General features: G+C 43.7%; 1 protein-coding gene across 5 annotated transcripts in view; it reads right to left on the bottom strand.

The window, feature by feature from the left end:
• Window positions 1-12,861: 12,861 nt before the first annotated feature.
• The window catches only part of ENTHD1 (ENTH domain containing 1), a 152,502-nt gene continuing 140,468 nt past the window's right edge, over window positions 12,862-24,895 (bottom strand). For 3 of the 5 annotated variants that reach the window (XM_070506840.1, XM_070506843.1, XM_070506841.1), the window contains 2 exons: window positions 20,616-21,023; window positions 12,862-14,126 (listed from right to left, as the gene is read on the bottom strand). In XM_070506840.1, coding sequence (XP_070362941.1) covers window positions 13,525-14,126; window positions 20,616-21,023 — 1,010 coding nt within the window. In that variant the 3' untranslated portion in view covers window positions 12,862-13,524. The remainder of the gene's footprint in view (window positions 14,127-20,615; window positions 21,024-24,895) is intronic. The other 2 variants (XM_070506842.1, XM_070506844.1) reach the window with 1 other exon arrangement.

The following is a 24,895-nucleotide window of genomic DNA, read 5'->3' as shown; positions in this document are numbered from 1 at the left end:
CAGGCCAAGGTCGGCGGCTGCTGCGCCTCAGAGAAGGAGCTGACAGCCATCTGTGGACAAGGGGTGGAGGAGTTTCAGCCTGGCCCACGCTGTGATCCAACGTATCTGTAGGAATGAAGCACACCTCCAGGTCGTCAGAGAGCGGCCGCCGTGGAATGTAAAGAAAATTGGCTGTGATTTTGGAAACTGTAGCATGTCATGGAGCGATGCTGCACCGTGACAAGTTTCTAGGGGCCAACGAGGAATCAGGAAGGAGGACCAGAAAGAAAGATGGAGCAGAGCTTCTGCAGCCCCCTGGGGACGGGGAGCTCTGCCTCTGGTGTGGCCACTGTCCCATCTTGGTGGTTACTCGTTCTTTCTAGAACAGATGCTTCCTAGACTCCCACTGTGCCCTAGACACTGCACTAGGTTCTGGTGATGCTGAAAGTGAGAGACTAGCAAAGAGGCGAGGGTCTGCCTCTTCTCCAGCTTCCTTCTGCATGGGAGAACTCAGGACTCTGTGGCCGGATGGACTTTCTTTCTGTCCCTTCAACAGCCAAGCTCACCCCTGCCTCAGGGCCTTAGCACATGCCATCCCTTTTTCTGCCCAGGATGCTCCTTCCTTACCTCTTTTCAGGACTGGCTCTTTCTCATCACATAGGCCTCAGCTCAAATTTACCTCTTTGGAGGGGTCTTTCTTCGTTAGTCTCCCTCACTCTCCTGCTTTTATTTACTCTGTTTTATCTCCTTTACAGCTCTTACCGCTCTCTGGAATTCTCATTTAGTTGTTTATTGTCTGCGTCCCACTAATTGGAATGTGAATTCCATGAGAACAGAAATCTTACGCGTTCTCCACTAGATTCTAAAAGCTATCCAGGAAGAGCGCCTGGCGCCCAGTCAGTGCTCAGGAAACGTTATTGATGAAGAAAGTTCCACAGAGCAGCCACTGCCGGACACTACAAAATTGTAAGTAAATTGACAATTTATTGTGCTGCCATCCACACTGCATTTCATTGAATCTTTACAAGTGCCTCATTAAGAGGCAACTGCTATTATTTCCATAGTATAAACTGGAAAATGGAGACCATAAATGTAGATAACTCGCTGTCGTAGATGGTGTTATTGCTGCCAGTTATCTGCTGCCTTGACTTGATGGAGCTCCTACTTCTGTGCCGCGGTGACAGCAGGCTCGGCCATGTGGCTCATGAGGGAAGTAACACTTGCCAGAAGTTTTAAAAGTCACTGTGTGGTGCCACCATTGCTCATTCTCTGCCATGAGAGCAGGGCCCCCGAGGGGCGCTCCCTCAGCCTGGATCCCAGAGAGAAGACGGCGTGAACCAGAGCCTGGGCCGACCAGCGGCTGATGTTTAACCCAAGTGAGAAATAACCCCTGGTGGCTGTAAGCCACTGAGACCCGGGGCTGTTTGTGACTGCAGCATAACAGCGAGAGCGGACTCATACGCTGGTTATAAGAATTCTGAGAAGGGAAAGCTTTCTGGGGGAGAGCGCATCCGTGGTCACCCGGAGACACCCTAAAGAGGAGAGAAGATGCCAGGCAACAGGTGTGCACTCATGCAAGTGTCTGGCCAGACGATTTCCCCTGTCTGGGTTTAAAATCACCAAGAGGCAAGTGCATTGTCTTCCTGAATGGACACCCCCCAGGTGGACAATGGGACCCCAACCTGCCTCTCCAGCCTCGTCTCCCCGCTGCTTTTCTCTCTAGGCTCCCCCTGTCTTTCCTGTCTCTGGGCTGTGCCCACCACAAGAGCAGGTTTCCGGGATAACGACCTCGTCTTCCTAAAGCTTGGTTTCCCCATCTGTCAGAGGGGGACAAGGAGACCTCTTGGGATTCTTTCAAGGATTAAATGAGTTAACACAGGAAAGTGACTTGCCCTCCATAGACGTCTGTGGAATGAATGAATGAATAAGCAAAAGAATAAATAAACACAAAGTCTGGTGCCAAAGAATGATCTGGATCATGAAACAGCCTCTTTTGATTTGGGTTATTACAAATCAGTTCCCTCCGGCTTGAGTACCTCTGGAGAAACTGACAAAGCAAGCGTTTCTGAACCTACCAAATGGAGGCAGCAGTGTCCCCAGCAAGAGGCAGCCCTCCCATGAGCGCCATTTTGCAGCAGGCTAGGGCCTCACCTGCCCGAGGTGGGGCCGGACAGTGAGCGCCAGCTGGAGCCCGGAGCAGAGAGATGCCTGCGCTGGCGCAGCTGTTGAATGCTGCTCCTCGGGACGCAGGCTCCCGGGAACTGGGCAATTGATTTCTGCAGGGCAGACAAAAAGGCCCACACAACGTGGGACCTGGAGAGACGCTGCAACAGTCAATCCGTCCCAGGCATGGTGTTCAATCTGTGTCCTTTTCAAAGAAAGCAGCCCACTGGCTGGCTTGGTACCCCTTAGTGGATTCTGAAAACCCAGGCATTGAAAAATGCTTCTCCTTGTCAACTAATTGGACCACAAATTCAGCTCAAGAAGCACATATTTGTTGCAGAATTGCTTCTAGAACAATGTGGGATCAACGGAAAGTCCCAGGGCTATTAAGACATGTGGGAGGTGGGAGAAGGGAGCATCTGCTGTGTGCAAGGCATCTGTAGACACGCTCTCATGCAGCTCTCACAACCACCAGCAGGGCGGGCGCTGCTAACTCAGGAGGCAGGTGAAGGAACAGAGGCCGGAGAGGCTTGGAGCGCACCTCGGGCTGCAGGGCCCCGGGGGCCAGAGCCTGGACTCCGATCTGCACGGTCTGACCCCCAAACCGTGCATTTCCACGCTGCCTCCCACACCCTGCACAGCCTCCGAATGGTTCAAAGGTAAGTCCGAGGAGGGCCGGCCTTGGGTTCTGCTGCGTTCTCTCGGGATCAGGACTGGATTGAGCCGGGTGGGTGCCCGGGGAGGGGCCTGCTTTTCACTGGAATATTTGTTCCCGTAAGAGGAGAGGAGAGGCTGTGTGTGGGAAAGGGGACTGTCCCGGGCTGAACTGTGTCCCTTAAGAAATATATGTTGGAGTCCTAACCCCAGTCCCTCAGAATGTGACTTCATTTGGAAACAGGGTCTTCAAGAGGTCATCAAGTTAAAAGGAGGTCATTAGGGTGGGGCCTGATCCAGTAGGATGTGTGTCCTTATAAAAGGGGACATCTGAACACGGAGACAGACACGCACAGAGGGAAGCCACATGAAGACACAGGGAGAACGGCATGTGATGGCAGAGGACCGGAGGGAGGCACCTCTGAGCTAAGGCACGCCACAGATGGCTGGCAGCCCCCAGAAGCCAGGAAAGTGGCCTGGCACAGACCCTTCCCTCACAGCCCTCGGGAGGAACCGACCCTGCCGACACCTTGATCTTGGACTTCTGGCTTCTAGAACAATGAGGCGATAAATTTCTGTCATTTTAAGCCACCAAGTTTGTGGTACTTTGTTCTGGCAGCCCTAGGACACCATTCCAGGGACCATGGCGGTTGCTTCAGCTCCCTGCTCGTTGGAGCGTTCCGCTCTGGCCCCCAGCTTGGACAGGCCACTTCCTCAGCAAAACCAGCTGACCTCCCTCCGAGGGCTTTGGTGATGTCTCTAGTTACACCAGTAAGTCCACTGAAAGTCACCGCCCCCACCCCCCACCCCGCCCATCCCAAGGGAGCCGTGGGAAAGACACTGTTCTCGTCTCATCTCATCTCATTTCCAGCACTGCTGTGCCGCCCAAGGCGCCAACTAACGCTCGACTAACGCTCCACGTAGACAAGAGCAGGGCCCATGTGCGGCATGCTCTGTGGGAGCCGGCTGTGGGGACAGAAGAGGGAAATCACAGAGAGGCACACGCTCACTCCCAGCCCTGTCCTATCCCCAGGATTATTTTAAAATTCTTTTTTTTTTAAAGATTTTATTTTTCCTTTTTCTCCCCAAAGCCCCCCAGGACATAGTCGTATATTTTTGGCTGTGGGTCCTTCTGGTTGTGCCATGTGGGGTGCCAACTCAGCGTGGCTTGATGAGCGGTGCCATGTCCAAGGCCAGGATCTGAACCAGCGAACCCCTGGGCCACCGAAGTGGAGCTCGGGAACTTAACCACTCAGCCACCGGGCAGCCCCTTGAAAATTCAGAATTTTAATTAACTGATCAATTGCTTGTTAATATTCAAGCATCTCTCTTTACTTTATTTTTCCACGTGGCGAAGGTGCTGGGCTAAGGAGCCGGCACAGACTGCTTCCGTTCTCATGTTAAACAGCAAAAGACGAGTCATTGAAATTCACCCGCTTACCGCGCGCGCCCGTCATTTAGGCGTCTAGACAAAATCAGAAAGACAATCTCCTCCCGCCCCCCCTCAGCTCATCTCAAGGCTGTGAGGTGTTCTGGTCTTTGTGTAATAGTGTTTTCAATAACTTTGCCTTTTTAGGGGAAGAAGCAGAGATTAATGAGCCACATGAAAACACTAATTTCCATATATTAGAGATGATGAAATATGCTAATAACTTAAACAAAGCTAATCTACGAGATTAAGAATATAAAAGACAATGTTAAGGGCAGAGACTCCCTGTTGAGTTTTTGACAGCTGATTAGAGTCCCGACACTTCCCTGTGCCTCAGGAGAGGGACTGGAGGCGGCACAGCCAGCAGGAGAGCATGCCTCTAGCATCAGAAACCTGGGGGAGGCTGCTCAGAGCTGTGTGACCTTGAGCCAGTGACTCAGCCTCTCTGAAGCCCCAATCTCTCATCTGCCTAGGTCTCCAAAGAGCCATGAGACTAAACAGAGATGTGCTCAAGTGCTTGCCAACTGTAAAGTGCTCCACAAACGTCAGGAAGCACAAGGCCAAGGGGATTTGCACAGAACAAGCAGGACAAACCTTCTGAGATCAATAACCAGTAAGCACAGCGAACTCATGTGTTGAGTTTTTCTCCCTGCAGCTTCCCAAAATACTTGAAAAGAGGAAATCGACATTCCCCGGGATGTGGCTTGTCAGCCAACCCCCGCCTACCCGGCAGGTGAAAGAGCCTTCGGACAAGTTGTTCCTAAGCCGAACGCCATCACTGCCCCTAATGAGGCCTGCGGCTGGGTAAGGCGATTAATGCAGCCTCTCCCCCAGTAGAGCAGCGAGGATTCAGAGGCCAAGGCCACAGAGCCAGCTCAGCAGTGGTTCCCAGCAAACGCGTGGGGAAGCTGGTGTGGATGTGCCGGTCCACAGACCACATCACCTTGGATGGCTATGCTAGGCAAAGGCGCAGAGCTCCCAGATGGCTGCCTCCAGCCCTGCCCCTCTGAGCTTCTGCTCAGAGAAGGTTGGGCAGGTCCATCCTCCCATTGGGGTCTCGTGGCTTCCAGAGGCTCCTGTTTATTTGGGGGGCACACACGTGGATCTTGACGGGGAGGGTGGAAGGCGCAGCTCGTGCATCTTCGGGAAGGGCCTCTTGCCTCACGAACTAGGAAAGTTTGGGCTTCTTGTGTCCTGACAGCCCCAGGGGACTGTGCTCTCTTTCATGGTCCATGACAGGGAAGCTGGTCCCTGCCTGCAGGCCCTGCTGTGTCCCACTGAGGTGGAGACCACGCCTCCCTGCCTTCCCTCACAGACCCCCCTCCGACGACCCCCCTCCCACCTCTGTCAGTCTTGAATCAGCTCCTCAGTTCTGTCCCCTCGGACCCCTTCTCTGAAGGCGTTCTAAGTACTGGCCGCCGCTGTCTACAGCAGGTCTGGCACTGACCGGCCTTCTGCGCTGCAAAAGGGGCAGAGCCCTGGGCCGCGTCTTTTCCCACCTCCGGCTCTCCAGGTCCGTCCCGTTTGTGTCCCTATCTTTCCCTCTTTCTCTTTATTTTTGGAATGTGTGCTTTTCAAGCTGTGTATTTATTTTCACATTTGGCTTAATCTAGTGTGTTACTGTTTCTAGTTCTGTTCATCCTCTGTTTTTTTGTTTGTTTTTGGGGGGAGGATATAGGTGGAACAGACAGGTTTAGAGTTAATAAACCCAGCTCCTCCTGGGTCCGTGGCTCCCCAGGATGCTTACACAGGGGTGTGGCAGCAGAGCAGACACCCCATCACCTCCGCCAGAGATAATGACACTAACCACTAAGAGACACAACTGAGTAAGTGCTCCCCATTGCTTTTTTAAATGAAGTATGGACATGTTACTGTTATATGTAACTGAATTCAAAACTAATTTTTCCTTCAGTTTCTGTCGGCTGTTTCCGGGTTGTACTGTGTGGTTCTCAAGGGCATATCACACACTCCAGCTGCAGAGGCCCATCACAGAAACGAAAACTCTCCACTGCTGGGGGGAACCAGTGAAAACAGCCTCCAATTAAAATCGTGAATGTGTGGCTACATGACATTTGCCAGGTTTAATTAGGTGGGAAAAAGAGAAAGTGGGGCAGTCTCTTCCTCTCCAAACCAGTGCTTTGTATGTTCCAGCTCCGCCCCAGCCTCTGCTGATTTGGGGTCTAGACATGAAAGAGCGCAAGGAAGGCGGGGAGTGTGGGTGGAGGCAGACAGCTCTTCAGAAATGGGGGGACCAACAGACGATCCAAAGGGGCTGGGGTGGCAGTTTCAGCCAACGGGTCCTGGGAGTTGGGGGTGACAAGCTGGAGAGCAGGATGGACCTACCCATCTTCCCCACTTTCCTATCCCAGCCAGCGGCACCACCGCCCACCCAGTGACCTTTACCTTGAATTGTGAGGCAGTGTTGCCAAGTGGTTACAAGCACAAGCTCTACACCAAGATACACCAGGGTTCAAGGTCTGGCTTTGAGCCTTACTACTACCTCGGTGACCCTGGACAAGTTCCTTAACTTTTCTCAGCCTCTGTTTTCTCATGTGCCACATGACAGTACTAGGACCTTCCTGGTAGGGTTGTTGAGAGCATTAATAAGTGCTTAGGGAGCTGGCCCGGTGGCGCTTCAGCGGCCCCAGGTTCACCTGTTTGGATCCCGGGTGCAGACCTACACACTGCTTGGCAAGCCATGCTGTGGTGGGCGTCCCACATATAAAATAGAGGAAGATGGGCACAGATGTTAGCTCAGGGCCAGTCTTCCTCAGCAAAAAGAGGATTGGCAGCAGATGTTAGCTCAGGGCTAATCTTCCCCCCCGCAAAAAAGCACTTAGAGTATTGTTAGCATTCAATAAATGTCAACCATGATTATTTTATTATTATTATTATAAATAATAAACCAAAATTCTGGAGCTCAGCTTTGACTCATTCCCATCTCTCACCCTCCATTTGTCATAAATCACCAGGTCCTAGAACTTGGACGTCTGCACTTTGCTCTCGGTGTTCTGTGTTGTGATAAGAAGGGTGCAGTACACACCACAGGGGACAAGCTCTCAACTGCAGCACAGTTGAACACAGAGATGGTGATGGTTTATAGTGGAATTTTACTGTTTGAATAGCTCCCAATGCCAAAAGCCATAATTCTGCAATAATTACCATATCTTTGAGAACTTTCTGCACCATCAGTGAGAAAACAGAATTTGAAATTACGAAACAAAATCATCTTGCAAAACCTAATTTCTTCTGAGCCAATTTACTCTTTTCTAAGCCTGCCTGCTGATAAAAGGTGGCACACAGATTCTGGCATAACAATAATGTGCTTGGCTTCCTTAAATGACATCGTGTTCTGCAAGAAATAAAAATCTCTCAATTCCACATATCTAAACCCTTTTATCACATCTCAGAATCCAGTCTATTAAAAATAGAGTGAAACCTAGAAAAACAGTCCCCGGTAAACCGAATACGTAACTAGTTCCCCGGCTCTTCTCAGCGCTCCCTTTCTCTGTAAAATGAAGACACAAAAAGGGACTCCTTGCAGAGAAACCACTGTTGCAACCAACTCGTTTGGTGGGAAGATGAGTTGCCAAGGTCTCCGAAACCTCTTTTTAAAGTCTATTTTTATCAGTTTGTGAATGGATTTTGGAAACCCTTTAAGCTCCAAATTTCTATGACACTTTCTTTTAAGGATGAGCCATTTCCTTGTCGCGCAGTCTTTCTCTTTGATTCAGTCTGTGAATGCTGCCAAACCACCACCTGCTGTGTCATGGCCCCGCGTGCTCCCATTTCTGACCCCCCAGTTTTGCACATCCTGTCCTCAGACTCACCTAGTTCTCTCCTGCTGCCAGCTTTTCGTACCTGCTGTTCTCTCTGCCTAGAAAATCCTCTCTCTCCTTGCTTGACTAACCCTGCTTATCCTTCAGGACTCAGCTTGGACTCCATTTCCCCCAGGAAGCATGCCCTGACCCCCAAATCAGAGCTGGCTGTCACTCTCCACCAGGCCCTCCCATGCCATCCTGTGCTCCTCCTCTCACAGGACTCTGCGGTCCCCCGTTCGTCTCTCTGGGTCTCCACTAAACTAAAACCCTGAAGACAGGACTGCGTCCATCTCGTTCACCACTGTGTCCCCGATGCCTAGCAAACTGCCTCCTCATAATAGGTACTTAATAAATATTTACAGAATGAACACATGAGTAATTTGACAGTCAGTAAACTGTACAATATTTCTATAACCGCCTTATAATAAGATTCTCAAGTTCCAAGTAAAATACTCAAGAGAATAATATCTAATGAAGTATTTTTAATCTGAGATAATTACAATCAGAATAGACCCACTCTTAATTTAAGCCAAGTTTGTTCTATTCATTTAATGCAGTTGGCTAAACAGAAACTCAAATAAGTGCTTGTTAATTATACTAATTAACAAATGGCTGAACTAAAATATATGAGTTATGTAAAACCCAGTTACCATCTGTAGTTACTACGCGCAGGGAGGAAGCCCAGAGTGAGTGAGGCTGTTTCTCAAAGGGGAGGTTTTGCTGCCTCAGCTGTTAGCGGGGTTTCTCTGAGCAGATTTCCAGACCCTCGATGCTGCACCTTCTGGTGACGGGGGATGCGGAGGGAGCAGTGTTACATCTCTGGAGGTTTTTTCTTCTCAACTCTCAGCAATGTTCAACTAAGGAATTTGATAGCCAGAACGAAAAGGGGCTATTGCATCCTACCATCCCCTAAGAGTCCCTCGGTGGAGCTCCCAGAGGCATGAAGAAAGCCAACAGAAGATGTCTTAAGGTTTCATCCTTACTTTACGCTCTATTTTATTTCATAAAGAAGTTTACTTGCCCAACATGGCATTACCGGCATTCATCTCAATAATCCTGGAATTCTATTTCAGCTCAAGTTACTTCCTTAGATAAACCCTCCCTGAACTCCTTCACCAGGTCAAATCCTACATATCCTTTGCCAGAATCATTAGCCTTTTATTTGTGTGTGTGTGTGTGAGGAAGATTGGCCCTGAGCTAACAGCTGTTGCCAGTGTCCTCTGTTTTATGTGGGATGCCTCCACAGCGTGGCTTGACCAGTGGTGCTAGGTCCGTGCCTGGGATCTGAACCCCTGAACTTTACTACGCCACCAGGCTGGCCCCAAACATTAAAAAAAAAAATTGATTAATCTATCAAATTTCTCCAGAACTCTAGAACTCAAGGTCTGTGAGGACAGGAATTATATGTAGTTTTGCTCACCATTGTATCCCCAGGGCCTGGTACAGAGTCTTTTGAATAACAAGTACTCCAAAAGATAGAGACCTGATTGGTAAAAGATCACAGAAGTCACTTCCCCCTAAGAGAATTTGTTGGGTTCAACAAATTCCAACTTTCATTTTGATGGCCTTGAAAGGTGATAGGAATAGAAATCACTTCACACAAGGTGGGAAGTCTAACAAGAGATGCTCCTTTCAACAAAGTGAAACTCAATGGCTACCCAGTGAGAATGAATTGGAAATGAACCCTTATGAGGACTTTGAGTCTGGGGTTAACCTGGGTATTCTAGAAACGTTCTAGACTTTGATTTATCTAACCAGTATGGTGGTGCACCAGCACCAGGCACTTGGCAGAAGCAGAAAACAAATTCTTGTATTAATCATACAAATAAATTTTCAAGTGTCATGACCAGCACATAGTCAAAGATAATCAGGTACACAAGGAAACCTAAAATCATGAGCACAAATCAGCAGGGCAAGAGAAAACAAAAACAGACCCACAAAAACTCTACATGTTAGAATTACCAGAGAGTACACCACACTTGGAAATTAAGAAACATATTTCTGAACTTCTTCATGATAGGAATTAGAATATATTTTGAGCCAAAGGACAATGAAAATATCACATACCAAAATTTCTGGTAAAACAATGCAGCCACTTCAGAAAATAGTTTGGCAATTCCTCAAAAAGTTAAACATAAGTTACTGTATGGCCCAGCAATTCTACTCCTAGGTATATACCAAGACAACTGAAAACATACGGTCACGCAAATGTTCATAGCAGCATTATTCACAATAGCCAAACAGTGTAAACAACCCAAATGTGTGTCAATTGATGAATGGATACACAAAATGTGGTATAGCCATATAACACAATATTATTCAGTTATAAAAAGTAATGAAGCACTGATACACACTACAACATGGATGAACCTCAAAAACATTATGTTCAGTGAAAGACGCCAGACATTAAAAGTCACATATAATTCCATTTATATGAAATATCCAGAATAGGCAAATGCATGGAGACAGAAAATAGATCAGTGGTCTCCAGGGGCTTGTGGGATGGAGAATAGGATGTGGCTATTAACGAGTATGGGATGTCTTTTTGTGATAATGAAAATGTTCTAGAATTAGATAGTGGTGATGGCTGTGCAACTCTATGAATATACTAAAACTACTGAATTGTACACCTTAAAAGGGTAAATTTTATAGTACGTGAATTATATCTCAATTTTTAAAAACTTGTGAGCTACAGCTATGTAAAAAAAGATTATAGCCTTAAATGCATATGTTAAACCATTCTTAATAGTCTGCCAGTAAGAATATTCTCTAATTTACTTACTATTCTTACTAGAAAGAATTTATACTGGTTTGCTTAATATTGTCACTAGTAAAGACATGCTTGAGACTATCTGCAAGAAGCATTAACCTATAAAAAGTAACACAGCAGATTTAAAAAGGACCAAGTAGAATTCTAGCAATAAAAAATACAATAATTGTACTAAAAACCTGATAGGAAGGTTTAACAAGAGATTAGACACAGCTGAAGAGAGAATTGGTTAACTGTGTGTCTGTCTTTCTATCTATCTATCTACATAATGTGTATATAGACATGAACATGTTTACCAAGACAGGGAGATAAGCAAACATGGCAAAATGTTGACAATTGGTGATCCTAGGTAAAGGGCACATGCATGTTCAGTGTACAAATGTACATTGAGTATTTCTTTCAACTATTCTGTTCTAAAACTTAAAAACTGGTGAAAAGTTAGCATTTACAATAGCAGAAAAATATCAAGAATGAAGGATTAAATCTTTAAAAAAGAAATAGAAGCCCTCTGTGGGGGAAATTATGAGTTTATTGAGAAACAGTAAGAGGAGATCTATACGAACAGAGATATACCATGTTCATGGATTTGAAGACTAAAGTTGTAAAATTTATAAGAATAGACCTGTTTAAACATAGAGATATACTGTGCTTATGGATTGGAAGATTACATTTGTAAAAATGTGCCCAAATTGGTTAACAGATTTAAATCACCTTTGATCAAAATCTAATAGGGCTTTAGAAAGAACTTTACAAGGTGCTTCTGAAATGCACATGGAAGAGAAAAGGGCCAAGAACAGAACACCACGTTTGGCTTCCGAACAACACACACTATTGTTTTGTTCCCACCTCAGTGGTGGCTCCCTCTCAGCCATCTTCCTTGGTTCCTCTGTTTCTTCTTGATCTCTTTATGTTAGAATGCCCCAGAGCTCAGGCCTTCAGCTGCTCTCCACTATCACAGTCACTCCTTTAGTGATTTCATCCAGGCTCATAGCTTTAAATAACAACCAATTACTAACTCCCAGCCTCCATTCCAATCTAGACTTCTCTCTCAAACTCAACTCTCATATCCAACTGCCTACTTGACATCTCCACTTGATCATCTAATAGACATCTGAAATTTAACCTTTCCAAAAACGAATGCCTCAAAAGTTTCTCTATATGTAACCTTCCTCATCTTGAAGTTGATGGCAACTTCATCTTGAGTTTCAGTTGCTCAGTACAATCCCTGGGATTCCTCTTTGACTCCTCTCTTTCGCTCATGTATTTGATCTGACCCATCTGCAAATCCCCAAACTAATCACTTCTCACTGACCTTCACTATGCCCACCCTGGTTTGAGCCACCATCAGCTCTCATCTGGACAACTGCAATAGCCTTCTAATTGGCTTACCCGCCTCACCTCAGTCACTGCGTCTGTCTCCCCCTCAAGCCAGAGCGATCACTTAGAACATGTCACATCACGTCATTTTTCACCCTAAACTCCTGTCATCATTTTTACTTCACAGAGTAAAAGCCAAAATTTCTAACGATGGTGTTCAAGAACCCATGCCATCTGGCGCTATTCCCTGCTCTTTCCCCCACGACCTCAGATCCCCACTCTCCCCTTCCTCACTCCACACCAACCACACTGTCTCCTTGACACTCCTCAGCATGCCAAATATCCTCCCACTCTAGGTTCTTTGCACTGACAGTTCCCTCTTGTTCCTAACCCAGATTGCATGATGAAAATCAGTTTTGGTTTAGGAGTGACGCCTGGGCATTAGAATATTTTTCAAATGTTCCATATTTCTTCAAAATGATCAGCTTAAATAAATAGTTTAGCCTTGAGTTGGTAATTGTTGAAACAGAGTGACGGGAACATGCAGCCCCTTACACTATTCTCTCAAATAAATATAAAACAAAATGAAATCTTCTCTGGTGACCCTAAGGTGCAACAGGTTGAGAAGCACGGCTCTATCATCCCCAGACTAGACCATTTTGTCCATAAATATAATAATTGAGACACATCTATTTGAAAGCCTGTCTTAATGAATTAAAGCGATACATATAAGATGAAAAATACCAAATTTATTTTCTGAAATACAAGAAAAAAAAGAGTATACATTTGAATTCACTTTGCAATATACATTAACGATAACACCTGTTCCATGTCCTACTTGTCTCAACTGAACTCCCAACCACCCGTGTCATCCACAAGAAAAGAAAGATTTCTGGCCCTTGGTTTGCAGAGCCTGAAACCTGACACAAGAACATGTGACACGTACACCCCAGACTCACTCCTCCTCAGTCAAGGCAACGGCTTGTTAACAATGAAGCTCCACAGAGTTGTAAAATAAAGGGCTTTTTATAGTCTACTTATCCAAAGGCTCTGCAACAGTCACTTGCAGTTTGAGGTCTTACCACAAATTTCACTGTTTATTGTATTTTGAGGTAAAGTATAGAGCACGAAAGAATAAAATTCTTCTCAGTTTCAAATGAACTAATATCTAAATCTGATGATATTATCAAAGGGGATACTTTTTCTCTTTAAAAAATAAACCACCTGAATGAATTTACTGGTTTGAAAGATACTTGTTAACAAACCTGACAAAGAGAAATCAAACCATCACCCTATTTTCGCCACAGTGATGAGAATCTATAAAAGGTTAACTTCTTAGTCTTTGGCAAGTGTAACCCCATGAGTTACATCAAAAGTGGCTACTGGGATGATTAGACTGGATCTGAGCCCCCCTCAGAAGACTGGGGAAGCTGCAGAGACCTGCTGATTTGAGGACTAGCCCCACCCATGCTCACCAGGTGGCTATTGATGACGTTCAGCTCCTGGATCACCATGCTCAGATCTTCGTGTAATTTGACTATTGCATTCTTTACCTCCCCTAGAAGACCCTTAATGGAATTCTTCGCTTCAGGCTCCCTAGGCCGGCCTTTGCTTGTCTGAAAACCAGAACAGGACATAGAGGTGAAGGGGTCTACATTTTGGGTGGAAAACTCTACCCAGTTACTGCTGGAAATGTGACTTTTCTTTTGAGCAGAATCAGAGTTATCTGGAAGAATTTCCAGTAGATTGAGGTTGTCATTTTCCTCTTCATCAGAAGACACTGGGCCTCCAGGAGCAAAGGGGTGATGAGCACTGGTTGTCTTATCTTTATCTTTAAAGGAGGCAGAAGAAGATGTTTGATGGGACAAAGTCCAGAAGGAAGGTCTCGCCAAAATCGGGGGTAAGAGATGAACAGACTTCCCTGGCGAGGCTGAATCAGGAGATGACATGGATAAAGTAGAAAAGGAGGATGTCCCCTCTGAGGCCGTTGAAACTGAAACGTACAAATAAGAGAGAAAGATTATGCAACACACAAAGGCGAGCAATAGCTAAAATAACTCTACAATGTAAAATCCTGTCTGGAAGGTCTCAACATAAAACTACTACTTAGAATTTTATATGTTAAATAGTCATAATAAGCCTAAAAGAAACCCAAAGCAGGAAATAGAGAAAATCTAAAGATGTATTATACATCAATAACACCATGGAAATGAAACTAAAATAGGATTATCAATATTCATCTTGACTCGCAAACCTTGCCCAACATATTTTTACACTACACTTATCAGAGAGAGAAGAAAAATAAAGTATTACACCCTATTCTACTGACTGCCAGAATTTTAAGTTGGCATTTAAAGTAAAAAGTCTGAAAAACCTGTAACTTAGATTCCTTCAGCTTCTCTTTCTCTATAGAGAATATTATGGCAAAACGAACAACCAACTACAAGCACCCAAAAGCTGTGACACTAATCTTTTTCTCTCAATGGTCGAATATGGTCAAGACTGAAGTGCAACCATCTGAGACGCAGAACACTTTAGCACACCTACAGATATAATTATTTTTCTCACCAAGTAACTACAAGTAAAATAAAAAGCATTATAAACATGTTTTCCATAAAATTATAGATTTGATAACATTTTAACCTCCTTTCAGGTAAAATCATAATAAATCTCCTCTTTCACACTGCATTCTAAATCATCATTCCCCAAACTGTGTTCTGAGGAACACGGTGTTCCCTGACATGTAAAAAGACATTTTGTGAAAACGGCTTCAAAGTCGAATCAGACTGGGCAACTGCATATGGGCCTCCCATTAGGAGGTTAACAACGTTCATTAGCGCATTTAAAGTTCTGAGAGATTTACAGTAATTGATTCAAGTGTTTTCCAAACTTTCTTGGATACAGAGCTTTTTATTTTCTCCTTGGAATATCTATTTACATTCATTTATGTATTAAGGTGGTACAAATTGGCAAAATTCAGTTCTAAAGTCCCTGCATCTAACTCTGGACTTGCCATTAGGTCCCAGTGGCCTAGAGTGGTTAAGTGTGGCATGCTCTGCTTTGGCAGCCTGGGTTCAGTTCCGGGGCATGGACCTACATCACTAATCTGTCAGTGGGCATGCTGCGGTAGCAGCTCACATACAAAAGGGGGAAGATTGGCAGCAGATGTTAGCTCAGGGCAAATCTTCCTCAGCAAAAACAAACAAACATTCACTGTAAGTCACAAAACAGGGAAATTAGTGCTTACCACTCAGCACATGACTTATCTGTCTATATTATTTTACCTGTTTCACATACTCATGTGCCTCTAAAGTGGACCTCCTACAAAAATGGAAGGCAGCTTCTGTTTTCTGCTTCCAAGCTCTCTGAGGCCTATCTCCAGGTCTCAGGAAAAATTCTAATCGCAAAACTTTTTGGGGATGAGGACACGGAAAGAAAAGCAGGAATTTCATCAGGAAGTGGTCAAGGCAAAACAGGTACACTTAAGAGTCTAGGCCAAGCTTGCCCAGGCTATCCTTGTATTAAAAGGAGGGTCTGATGGTCATGGGCAGGCCAGGGACGAAAGCCTCAGCCTATCTGTGTCCTGAGTCACAGGGCCACATTCTGGACTGGGAGTGCCCTTTGCATCACAGCAGCCATCTGACATGTCGCTTCCCCATCCTCCTGGGTTGGCTCTCCTGTTTTCTATATCCCATGTCTTTCTCCTTCTTGGTTTACTCTCATTTTGGAGTAGCACATTCTCCAGTAGTTCATTGAAAAAGGACGCAGGAGAAGTAAAAGTTTTGAGAACCTGCATGTCTGAAATGTCTGTATTCTACCTTTAGGCTTAATAATAATTTGGTTAGATAAAGAATTCTAAGTCGGAAATGCTTTTCTTTCAGAATTTTGAAGGCAAAATTCCACTGTTTTCTTGCTCCCAGTATTGCTGCTCAGAGCTAGAGCCACTCTAACCCTTATTCATGTACATGAGCTATTTTATCTGTGAAGTATTACAGAATTTCCTTTGTCTCCAGTGCCTGAAGCTTCTCCACGTGCCCTGGGGGGGACTGTTTTCATTCACTGAGGTCAACTGAAAGTCAACTGATTTTTAATGAGGCAGCTCACGTCCTTCGGCTTTAGGACGTTTTCTTGGATGCTTTCTTCAGTTCTCGTCTCCTCTGTGTTTTCTCTGTTCCCTCTTTCTGAGCCTCCTCTTGTTCAGACAGATCTCCCGGGCTAGTCCTCTTCTCTCTCTATTTTTCTCTCTGGTTTCTCTACCTTTGTCTGTGCTTTACCTTAAGAGATTCTGTCAACTTTAGCTTCCAGTCCTACCAGCGAGTTGTTGCTTTTTGCTATTATATTTTTAATTTCCAGGAGCTATCTTTTTTGGTTCTCAGAAATTCTTTTTGTAACACCCTGTTCTTGTTTCACAGATGCAATAAATCCTCTTATCTCTCATCTCAATGTTGCATGTTAGAAGTTTCTTTCAGATGTCTGAAGCAAGGTACTTCTTGCTGCCAGCTTATGGTGAAGAACGGAGGATTACAAAGCTGACTGGAAGCTCTGAGTGCGTGTGGTGCTCGTCAACTCAGAGCTTCCGTGTATGGTCATTGAGGTGGGTTACTGGTGGGGGAGCCTCTAATGTCAATATCTTTATTGCTGCCTCTGAGGGGGTTAGGTTCTTGTGAGAACAGTTTTCCCGTCTCCTGCGGAGAAGGCAAAGATCTGGCTCCAGGGTGGAGGACTAGCAGGGAAGGGGGCCCAGGGTTCTCAGCATTCAGCATTTGGTTTGCATTTGGTCACTAATCCTATAGTGGTCGTTATAGTACCTACATGCTCAGCTATACCTAGCATCTCGCATTCCAGAGACCCTCCATCTACCTTCTCCAGAAAACAAGTCTCTAGACTTCAGCCAGAGGTGGTGGGAGTGGGTGGGTATTCAGGGCAACTGTTCACGTGTTTGGCAAGGAGGAGAAAGCTAAGGATTTAACTGCTCTCCAAATGGCTGTTTTCTAGTTCTCTTTATTTAGCACCACCCTCCAATAATAACATGTGGAGTAGGTTTTATAACCCTATTTTAAACATGAGTCAAATGAACCTCAAAGAGGCTAAAAAACTTTCCCCAGCTCACAAGGCTAAAAAGAGGCAGAGATGAGAGTCAAATTCAAGTCTCTGACGTCAGAGTCCATGACCTAAACCACACCATTCCACTCTGTTAGAATGATTTTCACTCTATTACAGAATTAGGTTAAATTCTGGGTATAAAATTTATAAGGCAGGCAACCAGGATGGTGAGGGGACTTGACATCTTATCTATAGAGAATAGCTGATGAATATGCAAATCCTTACCCAAAAAGGCATAGTGGGAGAAAGGGTGAGAGGCTGTATTTAATTATTTGAAGACAGGCACAAAATCTTAATGATATTTATCTTACATTTCTTATATTGTGCATGAGTTAGAACTGGGGTCAACAGGTGAAAGTTACAGGAAAACAGATTTTAGCCCAATTAAAAAAAGAAAACTTTATAATAGTCCTGGTTTTCCACACATGAAATGAGCTGCTCTGGGAAATGGTGAGCTGCTTGATACTCACAGAGCTTGCGCACAGCCTGAAGGACCATTTGGCAGGAATGTTTCAGGCAAGATCTATGCATCAAGTGACAGAACTATATGTCTCTGATGAGACTCTACGATTCTAGGACCCAAAACATGTCTGTTAGAGTGCTAAGAAACTCTTCTACGCAGAGTTCGCTCTGGTCTAATGATTTAATAAGATGATTTAATAAGAAACACTTGAGCAGGCCAGGAGGAAAAGAATCTTTGAGATAACTATTAATATAACGTTATATATTTAAAGATAACACAGTTATGTCAGTCACGCATATATGATACGATTAAAATACCTGCTATGTAACTTCATGCCAGTGGTCCTCAAGTTGTGCTTCCTAACCAGCAGTAGCAGCATCACCTGGGAATTTGTTAGAAATGGAGCTCTTGGGCCCCCCCTAGACCAACTTAACCAGAAACAGGGCAGGGGCGGGGGGGCGGCTCAGAAAAGTGAGCTTTAACAAGCCTCCAGATGTTTCTGAAGCATGTAAAGTTTGGGATCACCGCTTTCTACTGTATGTCCACCCTTCTCCGCTTTGTTGCTGCAACTGCTGACTAAACAGCTCATCACTGTTTACAGTTGTGCAGCTTTGAGTCACGGGCTCCACGATGCTTTTGCTCAGAAAAAGCCACTTCATCTCTAATTGCTGCACACCAATTTACTTTTGTTTCCAAACACGCCACAGCTGTACCAGACACTTCCCGCCGCTCTCCAGGGTGCATCGCCTGGCCCACTCACTCGCCCTTCTCTGGCTCGCTATCAAGTGATCCGGGCATCATGTTAACAGTCACCTTCTTCATCCCGTCTACCCACAAGAGCTGACATGCAGCAAATATTGCAAACAGGCTGCAATAAATGGCTGTATTTTAATATTTCCTTGTGTGACATACGCATGCCAATTAATGCGGCACTTGCTTAAAGACAGCACTGATAAAATTATTCCAAACGCTGATGTGTTATCTCTAACATTTTATACTCATGAATAACATTGGACCAGTTAATTATTATATGACAACTTTAAATTTAAAAAACATTTTGAAGAACTGTGCTGCAAAAATAAAATGACAAGTACATTCCTAGAACTATTTGAACTCTATTTAGCTGTAGCTGTAAACGTAAACTCTTCTGGGAGCTGAAGGTCCTGGTCAGTCAAACACTTTAAACCATTCATTGTGAAACAGAGGGGTTTTGTTTCATTCTCTGGTTCATCTCTTTTCAGTCTTCCTTGCTGATAGATAACGGCTGTCAAGTTAACTACACATATGAATTAAAATATTCTGATTTTGTTCTGTGGTTAAAAAAATGTTACATTTTACACAAATGTTCAGAGCAGAATTAATCATAAAAGCCAAAAGTGGAAACAACTCAAATGTCCATCAACTGGTGAAGAGATAAATAAAATGTGTTCGTCTACACAATGGAATACTATTCAGCCATAAAAAGGAATGAAGCACTGACACATGCTACAACATGGACGAACCTTGAAAGCATTACACTAAGTGAAGGAAGCCAGACACAAAAGCCACACTGTATGATTTTACCATATGAAATGTCCAAAACAGACAAACCCATGGAGATAGAAAGTAGATTAGTCTCAGGAGTTAGAGGGAGGGAAGAATGGCAGTGACGGCTAATGGCTACAGGACTTTCTGGGGTGATGAAAATGAACTAAAAGAAACAACTTCCCAGAGGACAGCCATGCACAGAAGCCATCATGGCCATCACAGCCAGTACTAGTTGGTTTGCACATCAGCTGTCTCAGCAGAAAAGTTAATCTGGTGACAAAACTAAGTATCAGTTTTATTTTTAGGCTATTCAATTCCCAAAAATTCTGGAAAGGGCAGTAAGGAGAATCTTTTATTATTCACTCACCTTACTAGCCGCAAGGGAAATTTCTTTAACCTCAACATGTGGGCTTCCATTGTTTGTATTTATATGGTACTTTTGATCCTAGTTTGGAGCGGTTTAAAAGATTTATACTGAAAATTTTATATTTATATGAGTTAGTAAGCGTTATTATACATAAGAACCAATAAAACGACTTAGTTCTTGAAAAATGCCTGAGCTAACAAATTATTCTTTTCCTAGTTAACTTAAAGAAGAAAGCATAATTAGAAAATGTAGGTTTTAATAATTGACAGTCAACAACCTGGAAGCTCACCTGGCTTCATCCTTTCCCATCCAGTCTAAACAATATCGCAGCCCCCTTAATGTTTTCTAAGACAGAAAAAGGAAGAGATCCTCCACCCCAATCAGTACACAGCCCTTTTAAAACAAGACACACATACACATATAAACTGTGTGTATACACACCTATATACATAATAACTAATTTTTTCATATACAGTAGTCTCTTAATAAGTAACCTAGATGTCTAACAGGAAGCTCTTATTTAATGCTGGTTCTTTCCAATTTGTTCTGCATCAAAATTGCTCAGAACTTGTGCTTCAATCAAGGACTCATAACTTATACTGATGAACTGCCTATTAGCCCTATTTTAATAAAAGGGGCACTTTCCTAAATGAGAAGTACCTTTATGGCATGGACAGGTTTTGGTTTTTGCTTTTGCTTTGTTTTTAAATTTTTTTGCTGAGAAAGATTTGTCCTGAGCTAACATCTGTGCCAGTCTTCCTCTATTTTGTACGTGGGTCACCACCACAGCATGGCTGCGGATGAGAGGTGTAGGTCTGCGCCCAGGAACTAAGCTTGGGCCGCCAAAGCGGAGAGTGCCCAACTTAACCACTAGGCCACAGGGCCAGCCCCAGCGTGGATGTTTTAATACCACCAGATGCGGAGTGAAAGGAGGGAACAAAAAAATGAGACAGAAAGTAGCAAAAAGTAAAAGAAGAATGCTTTAAAGAGGCTTTTTTGTTTGTGGTTTTTTGTAGACTCACCCCACGCGGTTAAGGTCTTGAGGTTTTCCTCCTCCATCTGAACAACGCTGGATTCTGCTGGTTTCTGACAGTCCTTATTGATGACCATCTCCTTCACTGGGTCGAACACGTTGAATGAGGGAGAGACATAGAGTGTCTCTACAGAGGCCTGGTTATAGAAAGTAGAATCTGACTTTGATAGCCTTAAATTAGGGCTGATCAACTCTTCTTGATTCGATGGCCAAAATGCTGGTAAAGTTGTCAATGTTTCAAAACTTTTTGCAGCTGACTGTTTTTCTAGAGGTGTTTGCAAAGGGTTTTCTATTACAGTATTTGTAATGGTACTCTCTGATTTCTTGTCCAAACTCACATTTGTCTGCAGAGATGGGCTTTTTTCTGAGAGAACAAAGGAGGGAGGAGAAACAGCATCTGTAAAATAACAAATAAGAACTATAATCACACAATAAAACTGAAAATACTCTATTTAAATCCATTGCAATTTTAATACATCAGAGTTTTTAATGCCGTGACAGAATTCTCTCCTATTTAGTTGTTTCTACTTTCTTACTCTGTTTCTATTCTGTCTATTTAAAGCATCTCCAAGCCATAACTGATGCACTAATCATTTGGTGGCTGCCATCTCTCTCTCTCCCAAGGAAAGCTTCAAATAACTTGACTTTAAATATTTCTCCCTTCACCCACTTATCTGTCTCTGCAACCATTGTATTTTTAGTACCTTCCAACTTTCATCTTCTACAAGATAAATGAGAGAATATACGCCACATCATACTGGTCTATCCTTACAGAACCCCCAGCTACAAAAAAAGTCTCTTTCCTCTGAAATAAAAAATGTCTTCTTGGCCTAGTGTCTATACAATGCTCATGAAAGAAAATCACTCCTGTAGGCAGCAGCCTAATTTTAAGAAATCCTTTGGTCTACATGGGAGAAAAGAAGCAATCTTTCAGGGTCATTGTGATGATTACTAAAATATAAATTCCATCAGGTCAAGGATTGTGATATTGTGATTTATAAGAAAAATACATATTTGTTCATTCAGAAGACCAAAATATGTTTCTCATACATATTTGGTCTTCCTCCAAGGATCCTGACTCACAGCTCCCCAAACCCTTGGAACTTTCTAAGTGTGGACGGTAACAAAGGTGTCTCTTGTTACGTTAATGAAGTGACTTTTGGACCCACCTAAGGATGGCTGTGATTAGAGGGTTGGAACTTTCAGTCCCACCCTCCACCTCCAGGAAAGGGAGAGGGCCTGGAGACTGAATCAATCGCCAATGGCCATTATCCTCTGAAAATAAACTGGTACTCGAGTACTCAAAATGTTTCTCTGAGCTCTGTGAGCCACTCTAGCAAGTTAATCGAACCCAAGGAGCAGGTCTTGGGAACCTCTGATTTATAGCCACTGGGTCAGAAGTACAGGTGACAACCTAGACTTGCAACTGGCATCTGCAGTCCAAGGAGGAGGTCGTGGCAGCCTCCAATCCACAGTCTGTTGGTTAGAAGCACAGGTAACAACCTGGGTTTGTGACTGGCATCTGAAGTAGGGGGGGTTGTCTTGTAGGATTGAACCCCTAACCTGTGGCATCTGATGCTATCTCCAGGTAGACAGTGTCAGAATTGAGTTACATTGTAGGACACCCAGCTGGTGTCTGAGAACTGTGGGAGGTGTGGGGGGACCTTCCCCAAACGCATTGGAAATTAAGTCTCAGAACACCCAATTTAGGGATCTTTGTCCATTTTATGCATTAATATCACCATAGTACCTACAATATAACAGATAAAGTACCCAGAATATAATACTCAAAATAATATTTATTACAAATAGAAGGAATTGAAAGAATTGCAAAGAATTGAAATTTAAGGTGGGTCTGATATAGGAAAATCTATTGAATCTATAAATTATGAGCCTGGTCCAAATTTCTAGATGCAAAATGTTATCAACACTCTCAGTGCTAGGGCTTGCTCTCAAATAGTTTCATCTGAAGTTAGATATGGAAAGAAAGAAAATTATTTTTAAGTGACAGAAGTCCTCTAAAGGAGAAAGCAGAACAAGGAATCAACAATGATTCTAAATGCACAGTAGAGTACCTAAAAAAGAGAAAAATGTTTACTTAAACAGAAAGCTGAAGAAGGCTGAAGATTCTAGAAAGCAAGTTGTACTGGGTTTATATGCCACAAACCTTGCTCCACTCCTGCTCTTTCTGTGCGACATGCCAAATGAATCCTCTTCAACTTAATCTCTATTCTAGTTATTTATAGTTCATGTTCAAAAATCCTTCAAAAACTCCCTCCTGTTTCAGTGGCAAAGTCTAAATTCCTTGGGTTTTAAAGGCCCTCCATTGTTTACTTCCTGTCGCTACTGAACAGAAACTAACCCTCAGTCAGGCCATCTCTTCCTTCCTCAGGCACCCCATGTTCACCCAGGTCCCTTTACCCTCCTTCTCCACGTTGCTTCATGTTTCTTTATCTTCATCACCATTGATTTCTCACCCTGCACTCCCACACTGGAAGACCCTCCCCATTCTCTGCTTATTTAAATGCTACCAATTCCTCAAGGCCTGTCTCAAATAATTACCACTTCTGGAAGCTATTTCCAATCCTGTCTATCACTCAGTCCTAATCCTTCCCTCCTCTGAAATAATAAACATTTATTTCTGTAAACTCTTTTTTTCACCTAGTAATTTGCTGTATGGAGCCCACCACACATCACGTTAAGCTCCTACACTCTGACTTCATAGCCTCCACTGTGCTTTTGTGTATAGGAGGCATGCAAATCTCTGTTAAATTTGATAATTCCTTAATTTGTAAATTATCTAATATCAATGTATGTGTTGACTTTGCGTATAACAGCATATACTGTATGTGAAGCTTAAGAATAAGAAGGATCAATCAAGAAACACTTGTTGAGAACCTACTGTGCAAACACTGGACTGCATTAGACTCTGGAGAAATATATAACCGGAAGTAATAGTTCCTATTGTCAATGAACTTAAGAGCAAGTGTGGATTTTATATAGATAGACAGGTAGACAGACAGAAAGAAAGAATATATATACATACTCGCATATACATATATATACACACACAAAAGCATATATATAATAAACACATAAAAATAACTAATAATACAAGTCACCAGTTCAATTTCACAATGTCTAGGAGATTGTAGGTTCTCAAGAAATTAGTGAACATAAAGAATATATTTGTTAAGTAAATAGGTCTTTTTCACGGGAAAAAAATTTGTATATTTGTACACAAATTTGTATAACATGTAAGTTGCACGTTTCAGTTTGTTACCCCAAAAACAGACTCTGAGAAAAAGACTTGGATGCACATAGCTGATTTGGCTGGCGATCCCAAGAGCACAAGCAAGGGAATGGGAAAGGTTAAGACAAAAAAGGACCAAAGCCAATAGAGAGCATTACTGACCAGATCACTACTGTGGGCAAACGAGGGTGAGTCCTGCTGAGTGCCTCAGCACTGGCCTTTCCCTAGTGGGAAAGTGGAATGTTTATTCAACGACTCTTGTTTGCACTGTTGAGAGTTGTCCCTGAAGCGCTAATTCTCTGGCACTCCTAGGCTGCCCTGCACTTAGGCTGAATAAGTCTCAGAGCTTCAGAGAAAACTCTCAAGTAGAGAAGCAGAGAGACACAGGCACTCTCAGCACACACGGGAACTGGTCACCAGACTGTGGTTGTATTCAGAGGGAGGCCAGGAGAACACGGGGTGGGGCATTAACAGCGGCTGCAGGATGTATCAACTTCTCTCCTCTCCTTCCCAAAAATGCCCTGACATGACAGAAGTGGAATAAAAAGGTAAATACCTAGAAGGACAAACAGAACAGGAGAGAAGAGAGGACAACAGAAGATAAGAGATGTCAACAAACTATTAGAAAAGGAAAAGTTGATGGAGTGAGGAAGCAAAACCCTAAACACGTGTAGAGGGAAAGCCAATGTGAAAGAGACCAATTCTCATCACAGAACTCCAAAAGGTTTCAAAAAAGGGAGGATGAAGTATCTTGGGAGCCTGGGAATTTTATGGCTCATTATTTTGGGGAGAAGATCTCCATTTGTACAAAAGATAATTAGAGATATTTTTGTTGCTTAGCCATTCAAATATATGTAAAAGAATGCATATGGATGCTGAGTAGCCAATGGATGGGCTGTGTCAGTTGTTAAGCTATTGTCTGTTAGCTTTGTGATACTAGGGCTGGGATGCCAAAAACCACATTTCTGCATTACTGGCTAAGTTTTTGTTAGGTTCTGCAAACACGAGGTGTTAGA

The sequence above is a fragment of the Equus asinus genome, chromosome 4 (genome assembly GCF_041296235.1).
Source record: "Equus asinus isolate D_3611 breed Donkey chromosome 4, EquAss-T2T_v2, whole genome shotgun sequence".
Taxonomy (NCBI): Eukaryota; Metazoa; Chordata; class Mammalia; order Perissodactyla; family Equidae; genus Equus; species Equus asinus.
The sequence above is the reverse complement of the archived record's forward strand: the minus strand, read 5'-3'. Positions and strand labels throughout refer to the sequence as shown.